We start from the raw sequence: 17,718 nt of genomic DNA, 5'->3' as shown, positions 1-17,718 counted from the left end.
CTTACAGAGACTAGAGGACTGGGTGGGCATCACTGGCACTGCCCTAAACTGGTTAAGGTCCTATCTGGAAGACAGGAAGTACTTTGTTGAAATTGGTAGCTGTGTCTCAGACCACATGACCCTGATCTGTGGAGTGCCCCAAGGGTCATTCCTGGGTCCCCTTCTGTTCAACCTCTACATGCTGCCGTTGGGTCAGTTGATACGCAGTGAAAATGTGTCCTATCACAATTATGCAGACGACACTCAGATCTATGTTTCACTATCGGCAGGTGACTATGGACCAGTAGATTCACTCTGTCACTGCATCCAACAGATCAGTTTGTGGATGCAAAACAACTTTCTCCAGCTGAACTCAGACAAGACTGAAATAATCGTTTTTGGCCCACAGAAACAAAGAGAAAGTGTTAGCGGTCACCTCCAGAGTATCGCTCTAAAACCTACAAACCAAATTAGAAATCTGGGGGTAATAATGGACTCAGACTTGAACTTTAATAGCCACGTCAAATCAATAACATCAGCAGCTTTTTATCATCTAAAAAACATTGCCAAAATCAAAAATATAGTGTCAAAACCAGATTTAGAGAGACTTATCCACGCGTTTGTCTCCAGTAGATTAGACTACTGTAACGGCCTGCTCACTGGTCTCTCCAAACGAGCTGTAAAACAGCTGCAGTACATCCAGAACGCTGCTGCTCGGGTCCTGACTAGAACCAGGAAGTATGATCACATTAGTCCTGTTCTCAGGTCTCTGCACTGCCCCCTGTGGCTCAGAGAATAGACTTTAAAGCAGCTCTGCTTGTGTACAAGTCTCTCCATGGCCTAGCACCAAAGTACATCTTGGATATGTTAGTGCCATATGAACCATCTCGGACTCTGAGGACCTCAGGGACCGGCCTCCTGCTGGTGCCAGAGTCAGGACTAAACATGTGGAATCTGCGTTTCAGTTTTATGCAGCTAAAATCTGGAACAGTCTTTCTGAAGATGTGAGACAGGCTTCTACTCTGACAATGTTCAAATCTAAGCTAAAAACAGTTTTGTTTAGCTGCGCATATGACTGAAAGGATTTTTTCTTTGCACTCTTCTCTTTTGTTTGTGATTTTATTAGTTTAGAAAATCAGTTGGATTGATAATTTTTAATTTAGTTCATTTTATTGTATTTCTGTAATTTCTTTGTGATTTGAATGCATTTTTCCTGCTGTATGAAGCACTTTGAATTGCCTTGTGTATGAAATGTGCTCTACAAATAAACTTGCCTTGCCTTGCCTAAAATTGATTGATAATAATTCTCAATAAAATACCAAAACACACATGACTACAACAAATAAATCACTTTAAATTAAATCAAAAGTGTAAAGTGTGTGTGTGTGTGTGTGTGTCTGTCTCTGTGTGTGTGTGTGTGTCTCTGTGTGTGTGTGTGTGTCTCTCTGTGTGTGTGTGTGTCTCTGTGTGTGTGTGTGTGTGTCTCTGTGTGTGTGTGTGTCTCTGTGTGTGTGTGTGTGTGTGTGTGTGTGTGTCTCTCTGTGTGTGTGTGTGTCTCTGTGTGTGTGTGTGTGTGTGTGTCTGTCTCTGTGTGTGTGTGTGTGTGTGTGTGTGTGTGTCTGTCTCTGTGTGTGTGTGTGTCTGTCTCTGTGTGTGTGTGTGTGTCTCTGTGTGTGTGTGTGTGTCTCTGTGTGTGTGTGTGTCTCTCTGTGTGTGTGTGTGTGTGTGTGTGTCTCTCTGTGTGTGTGTGTGTCTCTCTGTGTGTGTCTCTCTGTCTGTGTGCGTCTCTCTGTCTGTGTGTGTGTGTGTGTCTCTGTGTGTGTGTGTGTGTGTGTGTGTCTCTGTGTGTCTCTCTCTGTGTGTGTGTGTGTCTCTCTGTGTGTGTGTGTGTGTGTGTGTGTGTCTCTCTGTGTGTGTGTGTCTCTCTGTGTGTGTGTGTGTCTCTCTGTCTGTGTGTGTGTGTCTCTCTGTGTGTGTGTGTGTGTCTCTCTGTGTGTGTCTCTCTGTCTGTGTGTGTCTCTCTGTCTGTGTGTGTGTGTGTGTGTGTCTCTGTGTGTGTGTGTGTGTGTCTCTGTGTGTCTCTCTGTGTGTGTGTGTGTGTGTGTGTCTCTCTGTCTGTGTGTGTGTGTCTCTGTGTGTGTGTGTCTCTCTGTCTGTGTGAGTGTGTCTCTCTGTGAGTGTGTCTCTCTGTGTGTGTGTGTGTGTGTGTGTGTGTGTGTGTGTGTGTCTCTCTGTGTGTGTGTGTGTGTGTGTGTGTCTCTCTGTGTGTGTGTGTGTGTGTGTGTGTGTCTCTCTGTGTGTGTGTCTCTCTGTGTGTGTGTCTCTGTGTGTGTGTGTGTGTGTGTGTCTCTGTGTGTGTGTGTGTGTGTGTGTGTGTGTGTGTGTGTGTGTGTCTCTCTGTGTGTGTGTGTCTCTCTGTGTGTGTGTGTCTCTCTGTGTGTGTATTGTGTACTCATTAGATCAGATGGGGTCATAAACAACAGTGGAGTGCGCTGTGGCCCTCGCTCGCAGTGTTGACATTGGCCCGTTTGGGGACTCCATCTTGGCACAGCGGCTGCACAGAAGGCTGCTTTTACCAACGTCCCGGGCCTCTTGTATGGAGTCATTGTCCCTATGCTAAACACAGAGAGCGAGAGCGCCAAAAAGGAACGTAGCCCTTTGACCAGGACAACAACAAACCTAGGTTTGTCTGGAAAAGTGGGAAGGACACTCATGTCGTCATGTTGTACGGTCTTAAAACAACTTTATTTACAGCTGCAATACCATAGATTCTTCTTTTTGTTAATTTGTTTATTTAAGGATCCCCATTATTCTCTAAGCGTTAAGGCAAAACACACAACTCACAGTAGGCTTGGTTTGCATTAAATATTTAGCATAGCATTTCTTAAAGCTTTCTTAGCTCATCTTAAAACGCGATTATTCTTTGTTAGCATCATTGTGTTGCGACGGCACAAACCAGTGAGACAAGTCTCTGTTCTTGGTTTGGACAGAGATTGCAACAGACTCTTCTGTCCTTGAGCAAAGTACCACATATATTTTGTGACATAATTAGGACACAAAATCAGTTGTTTATTTCGCTTCTGATTAATATAATGCCAATTATAGAGCCACACTCAACTTACATGATGTTAAAATGTTATATTTCACGTCTGCAGGTCACAACAAATGAATCTCTACGTCAAATACAGCGATTTGCACACGGATTTGGACTCGTTTTAAGCCAAGTGTCTTAAAGTGTGCTACTAAGGATTGTATTGTACTTGGATTATGGTAAGAATTAAACCGATGGAAGTTAAATAAAATAAAAGGATCTATGAATATGTTTAAGTGTAGCATTGGTGTCAATTATTATTCCTATAATCTTTCAAAATCCTCCAAAACAGTCTTACAGATGTTAAGATTTTTTCATTTGAATACTATACTAGACTTACTATAATCTATAACTATTCCAGGCAACACTGCACTAGAGCATAAAAAGCACCGTCATATCGCGACTACATTTGATTATTTTCATATCGCCCATTCATAAGCTCAGTACGTTTCCTTTAGAGCCTCGTGTTACAGCTTTTGGGTGAAACTCAACCCTTTGATATTTGAGCTGTCCGAGTTAACGGGGCGCTTAAGTTTCCAGACAGAATTATGACACGGGCCCACACCGCCGCCTCACAGAAACATCTACAGAAACTCTGGAACGCGACAGTCAAACTTTAACGACGTCCACGGGGAGCGCAGAGGCTCAGACTGCATGTCACACTCTGGAGCGGGGATTTGGGGCTGGAGACAGTCATTTTATCCGAGGGCCAACACAATGACTGATCATTAGGGCTGTTGTCGACTAAAGACGCGCCCTGTGCATTGATAAGTCGACTAAAAAAGGCGTTTATGTTGGAGTTTTGACCCAGTATTTGTAGCCAAAGTGCACAGACGACACCGCAGGACACAATCACAAATATGTACACAGAAAACTACAAGTAAACAGTGTATTTATCAGTTTAACGGCAGAATAAACTCATAATTCACACAAGATAACTCACTACATGCCTCCTCTCTTCTGCTGTTGTGGACATAAATCTATAAATTGGATAATATTGCAGTTGTTGATCTGGAGATTAGAAATTTAGCACATTAGGTGTATCTATAATGGTGTCTATAAATACAACTATAAAAAATGACCTTGAAATGTCTAGTGTAATCTCACAAACAAAGGTAGAAAGTGGTATTTTCCGCCCTTTAGTGGTCAATTTAATGGTTACCAAGACATTTACAGTCAAATTTAGCACTTGGAATAGCACTGAATATACTTATCAAGACAAATGCAACAACAACATTTTGATATTAATTTGTGTCGATATTGCCCCTAATTCAAGTTGTCTAGTCAATGAACAATGTACCGTATTTTCCGGACTATAAGTCGTACCCGAGTATAAGAAATGCATAATAGAGAAGAAAAAAACATATACAAGTTGAACTGGAGTATGAAATGCAGTTGCAAGTGTGAAAATAAAAAATAATATCACATAGTCGCTCCGGAGTATAAGTATATAAGTATAAATAGAAGTAGAAGTCGAACCCTGGCCAAAACTATGAAAAAAGGTGTGACTTATAGTCCGGAAACTATGATATTTTTACTTTAGGGTTTGAATTCTGAGGCTTTTTGCATCTCTTTCCGGGCAAGTCAACCCAGTCTTTTATCAGAATTATATCCAGTTCACTTGCTGGTCCTTCCAAATAAGAGACCTTGTTTGCGCCTCTTATCAACGGCCCAAATGAAAGAGATAAGAATGATTCGCTGACATGACCTTAACTTAACCACGTCACCACTGGCTACACCGGTGCAAGGCTTTGACAGGTTCGCCTTGTCCTGTCGTCGGAACGCCCAGCTCGTTCAATCCTGAGAGAGATGAGCGGACGGGGCCCTGGGAAAGGAAACCAGGAGACGCACTACAAAAGGTGAACGGGGACGCAGGATGCCGTTTCCACGACAACCGCATCACAAACGTGGAATACATGCTGGGGGATACTGAGAAAAAGTAATCTCTCAATATATTTTTGGAGCGTTTAGAGAAAGATATTCGGACGATAATGACCACTTAGGACACATTATATAAAGTCTACTTTTACAGAGCCATATTTCATAGGTATCAGCTCCCCAGCTCCACACCTACAACTGAAGTTAAACATAAACTTAAGAAGGCATTACATTTACTGCAGATGAACATGTTACAATTATTGTAAATTTCAATATTATACGGATGAGGAAGACGGCGATCTGTAGGAAGAATAAGGGCTGTCGTCAACCAAAGAAAGATCAGTCGAGCAAGAGCAGGCCTTATGCAATGACTAGTCAACAACAACAACAAACTTTTACTCATAGGCATCTACAAATAAATAAGTTATGTTCTATTAATATTATTAACAAAGAGTCTTACAAAAAAAGGCCAATGATTTTTTATATGCAAATGTATTTGAATAACATCCAAAACAAAACTAGTTAAGAGACCAAAAACACACTGTAACAAGCATTATTAGCTCGAGCCATTCCATGGAATGGAATGCGACGAGTCTGCCACAACTCGGGCATTTTTGACCCCCTGAACATTGATGAATGTGAAAAAAGGCTTAATTTCATGATATTTCAAGGACAAGCCCCCCCCCATAATGATGCTGATCTACGGAGCTCATATTTCACTCACTAATGCGTTTTTTATGGTCTGATTGGAAATAACTAATACCCATGTAACAAACTTACTCTATAGCGCCCCCTACCCATTGTGTGAAAAACTCAACATTGTCTGATTTATTTGAAACTCATGGGTTATATTCTAGAGAACCATGAAAAAAGTGAATTGCAGATTCATCTGCAATACACAGGGGCGCAATTAATGCCTTTACTTCCTCTTCCTCTTTTATTTTGATGGAACATTTCTTCTCGTGCCATGGTCTTAGCGTTAGCGTCGGGTCTCTGTTGCTAGGTGACGGAGGTACAGGGAGGAGGGGGTCTAAAGAATAAAGTCCCGGTTGCACGGGAAGGTTGTCTACTGCGGCTTTAATTATTCTTATAGTTTATCATTTTAAACACAATAACCAGATACTTGATGTCAAATATAAGTCTTGCATTATGCAATATTTAAATGCCGGTATTACAACTTAAATTTGACTATATCTGCTGTTATATATCCACACTGTAATGGTATGAATTATAAAATGAAGGGGAATCTAAATGTTAACCATTACTATATTGTGTAATCAACTATATTAATTTTACGAAACCGTTTTACAAAACTGTATTAAATGTATAACCAACTATATTCATTTTAGACTGTGTTACACTTGGGTTAACTCCTTATACGCACAACACATAGTCTATTGTCCCATTTGAGACACTCACTGCTTCTTTTGAGACATTCTCTGATAAGGACGGACACCTTCCCGGAGCAGCTGCAAACTTCAAGGCCACAGACGTGCGAAAGAGCTCATTTTAACTTTCTGATTATTGCCCCTTCTTTCATAAACGAGCACGCCGACAAAAACTAAAAATAATATTTGTTTTCATACATTTGAGAAGAAAGTATCCTAAGTAATAAGTTTTTGTTTAGTTTTGCGCACTGTGACTTGGCTGCTATCATAGGCCTATTGACGTTTTAAACTTTGATTTCCTGCATCCGTTATAGCCGAAATGAAGTATTTCTACACTGTCAGCGCCGTTTAAAACCAACAGATAGAAATAAACAACACACAACCATCAGTGTCAGTCAATAAACAGAACGTCTTAGACCAAAGGAGGGAAAATCAAAAAATGCAGACTCCTTGCCGAGAGATTAAAGTAAATTAATTGATCATCACTCTAGATTCTACATAAAAAGTACGGGTGATATTATGTCCATCCAACAGAAAAGTGTTAAAATATGTCTTTAAAATGCATTGGGTTGAGGTTTAATGATCAGACAAAAGTGAAATATCTGTCTATTATACCCTTATTTGACCATTTACAACACTTATTTTTTCATTTTCGGTTTTGATCAGCACTTTTGTTCGATATTATTCAAAAGAACCTCAACATACTTATCTAAATTTTGAATATCGCAATAAAAAATGAAACCTGGATAATCACAGCAGCGACACAATTGATCTTAGAGGTAGTTACTGCACATTTGCTCTAATATCAGGACAAATCACAAGCAGATTTAGACCTGGCTCTCTTCTTTAGACTCTTTATGACCCTGGACAGCCAAGTTAAGCGCCACAAAAACATCATGTCCTGAACAAAGGCTTATAAAAAGGATTTGGAGAGGTCACTTTTACCACAAATAAACATGTCCGGGACAAGACGTCACAATTAAAAACACAAGAGGCCGATTTTGATCCAAATTAGACAAAAAAGCATCGATCGACAAACGCACACACGCGATTGTGGCATGAACTAAAAGAAAATAATGGATCTGCCAAAAATACACCACAATTACAATGCTGAGATTATTTGGTTAATTAATATTCATGATTATTCAGATCGCCATAGAACAATATATGCAAGAATAACAATTGGGACAGTCTTTTGATGTGAAATTAGGTCATTTCTATTCTCCAAAACAGTAAAGCTAAAATCTAAAGTGCTTTTGTTTTAATTATTATCTGCATGACATTTTAACTTGATAACATCGCTCAGAAAGTTTGATTTCATAAAGCAGGTCACATACAAGAGGAATGGTGTTCAATTAGGCAAACAAAAGTATGTATTTTACTTTACTTCTCATTAATTGTAACCACAAATGGGTCTAAACTAAACCTAAAACTGAATTATATAATCTAGAGTACATTTTATTCACATTTTTGCTCTTCCTTCTGCAATTTCTTCATTAAAACCAGAGTGGCAATGGTATATTCCTTCTTTAGACCTGGTTTAGCCCCATTTAAGACATGGAATAGTCCAGTAAAAGACCTGACTTCAATCTGGTGAGACTCGACAAGCCAATTCTTTTATTTTGGCGGTTTGGTGTAAAACGTTTGAGAACCATTGCTGTAGGACAAAGTGATTTCCCTTTGCAAGTTTGTCCAAGTCTTAAGGCAAAAGCATAAATTACAAAACAATAAATACAGGTCAATTTAACAAGTTCTGCCTATTTCCTGTATCGTAAACACTTTAATAATAAATCAACGCGAGTATTTGTTCAGCTCAGGTGTAGAGTCACTTCCTGTGTTGGATTTGGCTGAACATGGCAAAATCATGTTGCTTTTAAGCGCTGGACACTTTCCTCTCGTTTTTACACCGATCATAACCATGCCATGATGAATGTTACTATAGAAACAACACCCAAGATTAACACGCAGTTTGAGACGTGCTTTTCTATAACCTGTAGTTGTAAAACGATACAAAAGATGTAATATTGGTCAATGATTTCATGATTGTACAAGCATATTTATGACCTGAAACTGGCAAAAGCTCTCAATACTTTACAGCATCTCTTATGATCTGACCGGGACGAGAACACAACTAGACAAGAGGTCACGCAAAACAGTAACACACTGCAAATACCAACAAAATAAATACTAGGAACAGTGTAGGACTCATGATTGACTCCACACCTTTAACTTTCTGCTGCTGTGCCCGTCAGTGCTGTCACGATTCTATTTCGACACCACAATGATGATGGGAAAACTGCTATATTCACTTACAAACTAGTACCGTCTTTATGTTACTATAGTAGTCTCGATAAAGCTATATAAAGCTCACACGAAAATTGTTCAGGAACGGTCAAATGTGTCTTGTTTATGTATGTTTCGGTGCTGGTTTTAGTAGGCCATTGACAATTTGATTTTTGACAATCCAATCTCCATATAGTATAATAAGTTACCAAGTACACATCGGCCGATTAATCAACAAAGCGAATAAAGACCAGCAGGAGGAAAAGTTTTGAACTGTAAAACTAACTGCAAATGAGGTAATTTTCAATACAATTCAGGCCTCTTTGCCAATTATCAGAGCAACAACGTTTAACATAATGTCAATCATCCTGGTGCAATATTCTCTGTCCATATAACAGCTGTAAATAAGAGTGTCATTATTATTTTTATTAAGAGTATAAGAGATTTTCTACAAGCGTGTTTTTATAAGTTATGTTTTTTAATTATTTACTTCTGTGCCCCATTGTGGGACAAAGAAAGGTTATCTTATCTCGTCTTATCTTCTGCCCTGTATATTATGATCATTAAAGTGGTTTATATCTAAGCAACTTATCATCAACAACTTAAATCATCTGCATAAGGCAATATATACACCGATATACTACAGTAAATGTTGTTTTGTCTCGATCGCACAACCTGGACAAATGAAAGTTAGATAAATAAATACATACATAAATAAATATATATACTGCTAGTGCCACAACTGCGCTTACAACAGAATCACATTTGCATAGACGAGCAAATAGTCGAGCGGCGTTCACCACCGTCATTATCGCAGAATAAATCACATGTATACTTGGCACTGTAATTAAAACGCCGTAATTACTTTAAACCGGGCCAAACGTGCCACTCAAAAACAAATTCAGTACGGTGCGCAGTCACAACATCTCACTTTCAGAACAGGCACCAACCGGCAAAGAAAGTCCAAATAACCCTATGGTATTTACACTGTTGCTCCAATTATAGACGTATTCAAATGGAACCAAATGAGGAGTAAATACAAGAAACGCCGACTGTAAATGGCATTATGTTCATGTGAAATTGGTAGTTTTAGTTTGTAGTAAGTGGAGCTTGTTCAAAGTGTATATTGTATATTGGTTTATATGAAAAAAAGGATTGTATACCGGTATTTGAGGCCCTTTTCTGCCATAATATCAGCTTTATTTACTCGTCTGAACAGGCAAAGTTCATTCCTCACGTGCAGCACCAGATTTTATAACCACTTTAGACGCTGACCGCTGCAGACTGGAGTCCTTTGGTCATCAAACACACACAGGGCTGGGAGACGAGAGACACTTCCCACAAGACGAGACTCTGACAGAAATCATAAAAAATACCTACATCCTGCAGTCCTGCTCACGATATTACCCATACAATTGTTGATTTATGTTATAGTTTTGCTGTGGTAGAAGTGTGTTTTGGAACTGCTCGACCCTTCTTCCCCCCAGGCCAGATGTGAACACATGGGGAATAATCGTACGAGAACATTTTCCACATGTGTGCACAACCTTGTGGAAATTTTTGTCTCCGTCCCACGAGATCTTGTCCCATCCCTAGAAGATGAACAGCAACATAGTAATGATTCCTCACAGCATAACGCTCTAGTCGCAGATTATAGCAGTCAATCCGTTTGTCTTGTACATTATATAGGACAATTCTTTGCCTGCTCTGTACTGTGCTGACCCAGAAGCAGCCAACAGCTTTAAATATCAGTGTTTTGTTTTGTTTTTTAAAGCAAGAAGACACTAGAATAAGTACAAATGCATTGACTTCACCTCAGGACTGTTTTGGCACAGTTTGTTACATGTCATTCACTGCTAAAGAAGAAGAGAGAAATTAAATGAAATGTGAGAATACAGTGCAACATGATTCAAGTTCATACTAAACTAATGCAGCTTGTCTTTTGAATGAAGCAAAGATAACGGGAGTTTCTTTTCAGACTTGTGAGCGCATTCAGCCGCGCTTTAATTCACATCACCTGCTCCACGGGACCAGGGAGCGAGCGGTGCGTCCCGGGGAGCTTAGGCCGAGCACCGAGCGACCAGAGCGGCTTTATTGTGATCGCTTTGCCGGTGGCGGGGCGCGCGTACCTGAACCGTCCTCCGCAGTGCTGGCATTGGTCCCCCACCCAGCCCGGGAAGCACACGCAGTCGCCGGTGCTCGGGTTGCACTCTCCGTTCATGCACGGCTTGTCGCAGTCCTTGGCGGCCTCGGTGAGCGCGGGCAGCCCGGACAGCAGCCCCGCGGCGGCGAGCAGCACCGCGGCCAGGAGCAGCAGCGAGGCCCGCGACATCCTCCGCTGTATATTATAAAGATGGCTGCTACGGAGTCCCGGGGACGCGCGAGGGGGAGACCGCGGGGCGGAGAGAGGCGGGACGCGGGGGTCGGGGGCACGTCGGTGGTGCCGCTGGAGGGGTCCGGCTCGGGGCTCGTTCGGTTCTCTCTCGGCTCTGGCTCTGGGGCAGGTCGCGCGGTTGGTTTACATCCTCACAGCGGCTCTGTTTCCCTGCGCCGCACCGAGCCGCATATTGACATCCAGAAGTGACGTGCTGGCGACGGAAATGCGCAACCGGGAGAGACGCACGCGCGGGGCTTTAAACAGAGAGTATGGTGGTTATTGTACAAACATGTGTGGGGAGTTTATTGCGGGACAAATGCTTTTAAATGTACTCTTGGTTTATTAAATCAGACATTTCCGAAGCCCGCAGTGTCTTTGTATCCATAATAATAATGATAATAATTATAATAATACTATATTCTGTCTATTAATGTTTTTTTTTATTTTATTTTAATTTTATTTTAATCTTTATTTTCCCCGAAATGAGAGGTTTTGTCTATAGGAGTTTTTGTTTATAAGAGTTTTTGTTTATAAGAGTTCTTCTAATAAGAGTGTTTTTTAAACTTCCTATAAGTTATCTGTCCTTTTCCTCTGTATCTACCTGCGTTGCAACAATGAAATTTCCCCATGTGTGGACAATAAAGGATTATCTTATCTTATCTTATTCAAAACATATACTGTAGCCCATTGTTCTTAGACTTGTCCTACATATACTTTACTAACGATTTAACGTGTTTCTGGTATTTAGAGAATAAAATGTGCAGTTTTGTTCTCCTTTGGGTTAGTCATTATTTAGAACCATCTTATCCATGGTTCAGTCTAATTACAGACCTGACTTAGCCCTACTGTAGGTCAGACATAATCTGGTGGTTCTTTGGTGGTACTATGTTGAAAAGTTTGAGAACTACAGGACCATACACACTAGTTTAATGTAGTAAATATCCTTGTAGAAAAAGATTCAGTTGTACAACACTCCTGGACGAATGAGGGATTACACCGACTAGTAAACATCTTATTCAAATTTTGTTTTCAGAAGCTTTGTGGTTGTTTAGTGAATCATCTTTGAGTTGATGAGGTTCAGTGAGGTTTGTTTTCACTTTTTGTAGCCCACATAGATCTGCATGTGTCGTATGACATAAGAGTGTTTACTTTACCATTATTATTAGTATTATGCCAGCTATTTTTATTATTATTATTTTATCTTTATTTTTGTTTTCTTCCCTCCATTCCCTATTAAGAGATGAGAGGACCTGTTTACAGGAGTTTTGTTAATAAGAGTTTTTGTTTTTGTTCAATTTTTTAAACGTCCTATAAGTTATCTGTCCTTTCCCCCTGTATCTACTGCATTGTAACACCAACATTTCCCCATGTGTGGACATTAAAGGATTATCTTATCTTATATGGCATTACTTATGTCAGATCAGACCCTCACTGACACAAACCGGCCTGAATTGGCAGCAAAGTGTGACCTTTTTTTGTTTCATTTTTAAATAGCAGCATATTTCGATTCAACCAATGAATAGAAAACATTTAGTTGATGTGTAGGAATTGCCAAGTTATAACTGATGTTTCAAGAACTAGTATCAAACTCTGTATTTTACTAAGCCAGATTAAAGACAGGCCGATCTCATTACAGAGAGAACTACTGTACATATTGTTAGAGAATAACAGGAAGTCACATTATATGGAAAAAGTAAAGAAAAAGCATAGCCAGTGCCACTATGTAATTGTTATGTTATTTTGTTGCCTCGTGGAATTCATTCATAATTTATTCAACTACAGGGATTTTTATTGGAAACATAGAACTGCTGAATGCTCGTCTCTATGGGGATAAATACATTTGAAGCCATACTGTGTGATGTTCCAGATGAACCAGCATCATCTCCATGGAGACAAGCAGTCCACCAGAAAATAAGAAATGCACCTTCAAGTGAATTTAAAAGTAAGATTTGAAAAGTTTGTCTTGACAAACAACTGATCTCTGAAGCATAAACTCTGAACAAACGTAAAACACAAAACAATTCACACGATCAAGGAGAAATGGTATAGACCGGTTTATTAAATTTGGACTTGTAAGAAGTCATTTATTCAACGCACTCCGTGGTCTGAAGCGCATTCATTATAACACCAACCCACAAAGGATTGATAGCGGCTCAGGAACATAAATAAAAGAAAATAAACATATTTACACTGGGACAGAAGAAGGGCGCCGTGCACATGTAACGACTACATGACCAGACGCAGGGGAGAGCGGAGTGAAGCCAGTGAAATCACAAAAACAGGTCACAATTTCAGATTTTCAACAGGGCCAAAGAAAGAGAACCTCAACTTAATACACTGTAATGCTGTCTGATATTTACAAGGACAAGGCTGTTTGACTGCAGGGGTTTGTCTTTTCATAAAATAAAACCTTCTCTAAACAATGTCAGAACGACCTGAGACATCAGACATAACATTATGACCACCTCCATAAACATTTGTCATATATTTCTATCAAAACCAAGCATCAAAAATGTTTGTATTTGTGCAAAAGTGACTCGCCAGCTGGATTAAATGACAGATAAACTCTACATCCTGAAGAGTCAAGCCACAGTTTTAATCCGGGAGTAAGTATTAACACTGAAATGTGAACTGATAAATGCATTTCAGGACACGTTTAGCAGAAGTCTAAACTGTACTTCCCTCTTCTCAAAGGTCATCTATTACAACAACTTTTGCAATTTGATACTTCTCCATTCAGATTCAGACTAAATTCTTATTAGTCTTGCACCGTGACACTTTCTTGGACAATTGCAGGTTTTGAGATGCATTGCCCATTCTGTAAAACTCTAATAAGACAACTTTTATTTGTCTTTTTACCTTCTTATTTTGCCATTTCATTTAGGATGCAAAGTATGTAAAGTAATCAATCTCTAAAATAATAAGAAATCTAAAGTTTGGGGACAAAATGTTCCCTTGCTTGTAATACATCTACACAAGTTGAGCAAAGAAGGGTTGTTTGCGTTCTTTTCTTATCTGTGGTGGTAATGTTATGCCTGATCTGCCCAGCTACAAGTAAATTGTAGTTTAGTTTTGTTTTGAATTTGCATTGAAAGAGAAAAAACTTGAATGATTTGGCTCCATGGAAAACATACAAGACTTAACCGTAATCAAAAACCCTGAAGAACAATCAATTGTACCAAAATATTCCTTACAAAAGTACAATCATTGAAGAAAAGTACAGGTTTTGAGTGTCTGTGTGTACAAACAGGTCATGTGACTCTGCCCGTGAGGTTTTGCTGTATTTACAAAAGGAAAGGTCAAAGGGTGAAGCAGGTCCGCGCGTCTGCCGTAGACAAACTCAACGAGGCAAAAACGGTCCCACTCGCTCGAATGAAACGCTCGTGAAAGTGGACGACGTGGTGTTGTGTTTGTGCTTTGTGTAAACGAGAACAAGCACAAGGTTAAAGTGATGCGAGTGATGAAGTGGGGTTGTAGGAGCAAAGTGTGAGCTGTAATTTACCCGTGTACTTTGAAAATTATGTCCTTTTGAAATTTGAAATGCCTTATATCAACACAAAGTTATGTCAACAATAGTTTGGAAATACTAAAATGGAGGCCCCTTATCACCAAATCTTTAAACTTTAGAATACTTTAGACACTTTAGAATAACTTCACCTTAATTGGCCTTGATAAAGCATGAAAAAATACTTTATACATAGTTTATTTTAAGATTTATTGAAGCTTAGTAAACAGTTCATTGAGAAGTTATGGGGTTTAGGTGCTACTTAAACAGTTACTAGCCTGAATCATTCTTAATAAACCATTAGTTCATAATGTATTTGTTCATGCTTTGTTAAGGCTATTACAAGAGTAGTTGTTGTAAATGTTCCTTTAAAATAATTATTCAGCTTTGAAAGTTAAACCGATTCAATTACTTTGCAAAGAGTAATACAAATGTGTACTACCCCCATCATAAGAGTATGTAACTTGTTGTATTTTGGCATAGCTAATTGCATTTAGCGCTAATTTTGTCTTAGTCAATTGCTTAGAAAATCTATTTAGTCACTTATGCAAAACTAATGTTGATTGAAACATTAGGCACAAGAGACAAACGCGTAGATCAATGAAGTAGAGTTGAAACATTCATTCTGCTTTTTCATTTTTGTGACTGTTGAAGTACATCCTACAACCCCACCCAAGTGAAGTTCCAAGTGAAGTGAATCTAGAGCTACAGTAAAGTACACTTGTCTGTCTCTCGAATGGCACTCTGGTCCTGCAGGTTTCCTCTGGCTCCTTCAGAAAAACACTGTATTAAAAAGGTTATGACCACAACCTCCGGAGGGCGCTGCAACATTCAACTTATCTGTTAATGGCAAAAAACTGTCCCGTTTTCTTCTCCTACAAAAATCAAACTATCTTACAGTTCTGAGGGAAACTCCATTTACAAGCAGTTATTAGCCTATTTACAGCAGAGATGGAAAATTATTTTAGCAAGAAAAACGTATAAACAACTTTTCATTCTGTACAAAGATCCGAAAAAAGGAAGAGTTCTGCGAATGATTGAGCACCTCAAAAAGTCATTGTTCAAACAGTGTCCAAATGACTGGCTTTAGAAACTCTCCTTTTTTTAACAAGTCCATGCAAAAAATGTTCAAGAAAAGGCAAATTATCAGATCTGTTTTTGTTTTGTTTTTTTTGTTTCTTTTTAACAAATGAATATTTCTCGATTAGAAAAATAAGAAAAAGGTTTTGGTCTCCCATCAGGCATTGCAGGTGTAGCTCACAGCTTTAGTGCCAATGATGTTGCTCATCTTTAGTCTCACTAGTTTGGGATGGTCCGAGCGTCAAGGCCCCTCGACAGGTTTGAGTTTTGGTTCCTGAGGTTTTGGCTTTTCGGGGTGGACACTGGCAGGATGTTTGCGGGAGTGACTTTGTTTGTTGTTTGTTGCGACTGACTGAGATCCAATCATAATTTCAAAAAGTGTAAAAAGAGAAAGATAAGTACCGTCTCTTCAAGTGTGGCAGCCAAATACTGCCATACAGTGTTGTGGAGAGCAATGAGCAAAACATCCAAATTGGCTTGAACAGGCTCTTTTGTGTTTGTTTTTTACACCTGAGAAAGCAATTTTTGTCATCTTATTAAAAGGTTGATGAGTCTGAAACTGTATATTTTGATAAACATTGCACTTTTTTCATAAAAATGTGGTTGAAATGTTAAGTATGCTTCATTGTCATGCATATTTCACTCAAAATAGATTGTCTTTACCGACTGTGATGTGCATTTTATTTCATATTATTGTATTGTCACTTCAACATGTGCCTCTAATTTTGTAAAGCACTTTGTAATCACTTTTTATGCAAATTGTGCTCGACACATTAATAAACTCTTGCCTGTTTGAAATTGGCATCCAAGAAGAGACAGACTTTTTAAAAAATGTTCAAAATGATGGGATGGTTTGGAGGTATTCATTATGTTGCTTAATGTTGCCTTGATCGCACTTATTGTTGTCGAGAGGGCTGCTGTCGACCACAGCCCATCTGCTCTCCTCTTAAAATATCCTTGAGGAATAAAACGCTCTTGCCAAGTCTGCTGGATACTTTTCAATGGCTGTCGCGCAGAAGAAAATATTGTTATTTAAATGTGTGTAACAGAAGGTGAGCCCAGTGACAAAAAGCTGGGAGATTCCTCGCCGAGATGCATGTGTTTATCATTTAGGATGAGGAGGAGGCTTGTCTTGCGGGTCGTCCCATGGAGGAGGCGCTGTAGGTGCGTGAGCGTTGTCGGACGGCGAGGCGACACGGCAGCTCCAGGTCCTGAAACAGCTGCGTCCCGGTGATGTCCACAGCCTCGGGACGCTCGCCGGGGCTCGGGGACAGCATGCTGCGTACCATGTTCAGCTGCGGAGACAAGACATGCAGACGCAAGGGTCAGTAAAGATGGACGGATGACGCTATGCTTTCGAGTGGCAGGATAAGTGCTAAAACAGCTTGAAAATTGTATGTGGGACAATGAAAGCAAAAAAAAAGGTGGGCAATTTATTGAAAATTTGGTTAATATTGAGATGTAATGCTGAATTTTAAGAGTTTGTACGTTCAGGTTTGTAGTAAAAAAAAAAATGCTGCAAAAAGCTGGTTAAAAATAAAAAGTTTGAAGGTTCAAATAGGGGTAGAAAGTGATATTTCTGCACTTTTGTGATTAATTTTACAGACATTTCACGTTCGTCTGATAATTAAACCTCAACTAATACATGTTTGAATACATTTCTGTTGGATTGACATAAAAAGCAGAACAAAAACTAAATACTTCCCCATAAATGTTGTGTGCAAGGAGTATTTTTGCAACATGATGCATAGTTTCTGGATTTAAAACTGCAACATCAACATAAATGGTACTAAATTTCAATACTCTGTAATTGGTAGATTAATCCCGATAGTTTTGCTTCAACAGTGAGACCTGTGGCACCCACGACTTCAGGAGAAGCTTTATAAATAGCTGAGCCCACAGTGAGAGAGTGGGATCCTGGGCGTTTCCAGAGGGAATCCTGATTATGCTCAAGGATTATGTTAATCCCATTAAGAGAACAAACAAGTAAACACTACACAACCAAACACAAGCCACTGATTATATTCAACATGTAGAGCTCAACTTATCATTTTATTATCCATCCAAATACAACGACAGCTAAAAAAAATGAGCTCACAAATAAGAAATGGACGATACTATTATTATGAAGATGCTC

The 17,718-nt window shown here is 39.4% G+C and overlaps 2 protein-coding genes across 4 annotated transcripts in view; both read right to left on the bottom strand.

Moving 5' to 3' along the window:
* Positions 1-11,125, bottom strand: part of atrn (attractin) — a 157,903-nt gene extending 146,778 nt beyond the window's left edge. The window contains exon 1 of one of the 2 annotated variants that reach the window (XM_072457533.1): positions 10,749-11,125. In XM_072457533.1, the coding sequence (XP_072313634.1) occupies positions 10,749-10,951 (203 nt within the window). In that variant the 5' untranslated portion in view covers positions 10,952-11,125. The remainder of the gene's footprint in view (positions 1-10,748) is intronic. The other variant, XM_072457531.1, reaches the window with a different exon arrangement.
* Positions 11,126-13,035: 1,910 nt separating this feature from the next.
* Positions 13,036-17,718, bottom strand: part of eif2ak3 (eukaryotic translation initiation factor 2-alpha kinase 3) — a 44,024-nt gene continuing 39,341 nt past the window's right edge. For both annotated transcript variants that reach the window (XM_072457534.1, XM_072457535.1), the window contains exon 18: positions 13,036-16,876. In XM_072457534.1, coding sequence (XP_072313635.1) covers positions 16,691-16,876 — 186 coding nt within the window. In that variant the 3' untranslated portion in view covers positions 13,036-16,690. The remainder of the gene's footprint in view (positions 16,877-17,718) is intronic.

Source organism: Eucyclogobius newberryi, unplaced genomic scaffold, assembly GCF_026437365.1.
Source record: "Eucyclogobius newberryi isolate DKJ021-1_F unplaced genomic scaffold, fEucNew1.0.hap1 SCAF_21, whole genome shotgun sequence".
Taxonomy (NCBI): Eukaryota; Metazoa; Chordata; class Actinopteri; order Gobiiformes; family Gobiidae; genus Eucyclogobius; species Eucyclogobius newberryi.
Note: the sequence above shows the minus strand (reverse complement) of the source record. Positions and strands in the feature narration are given on the sequence as shown.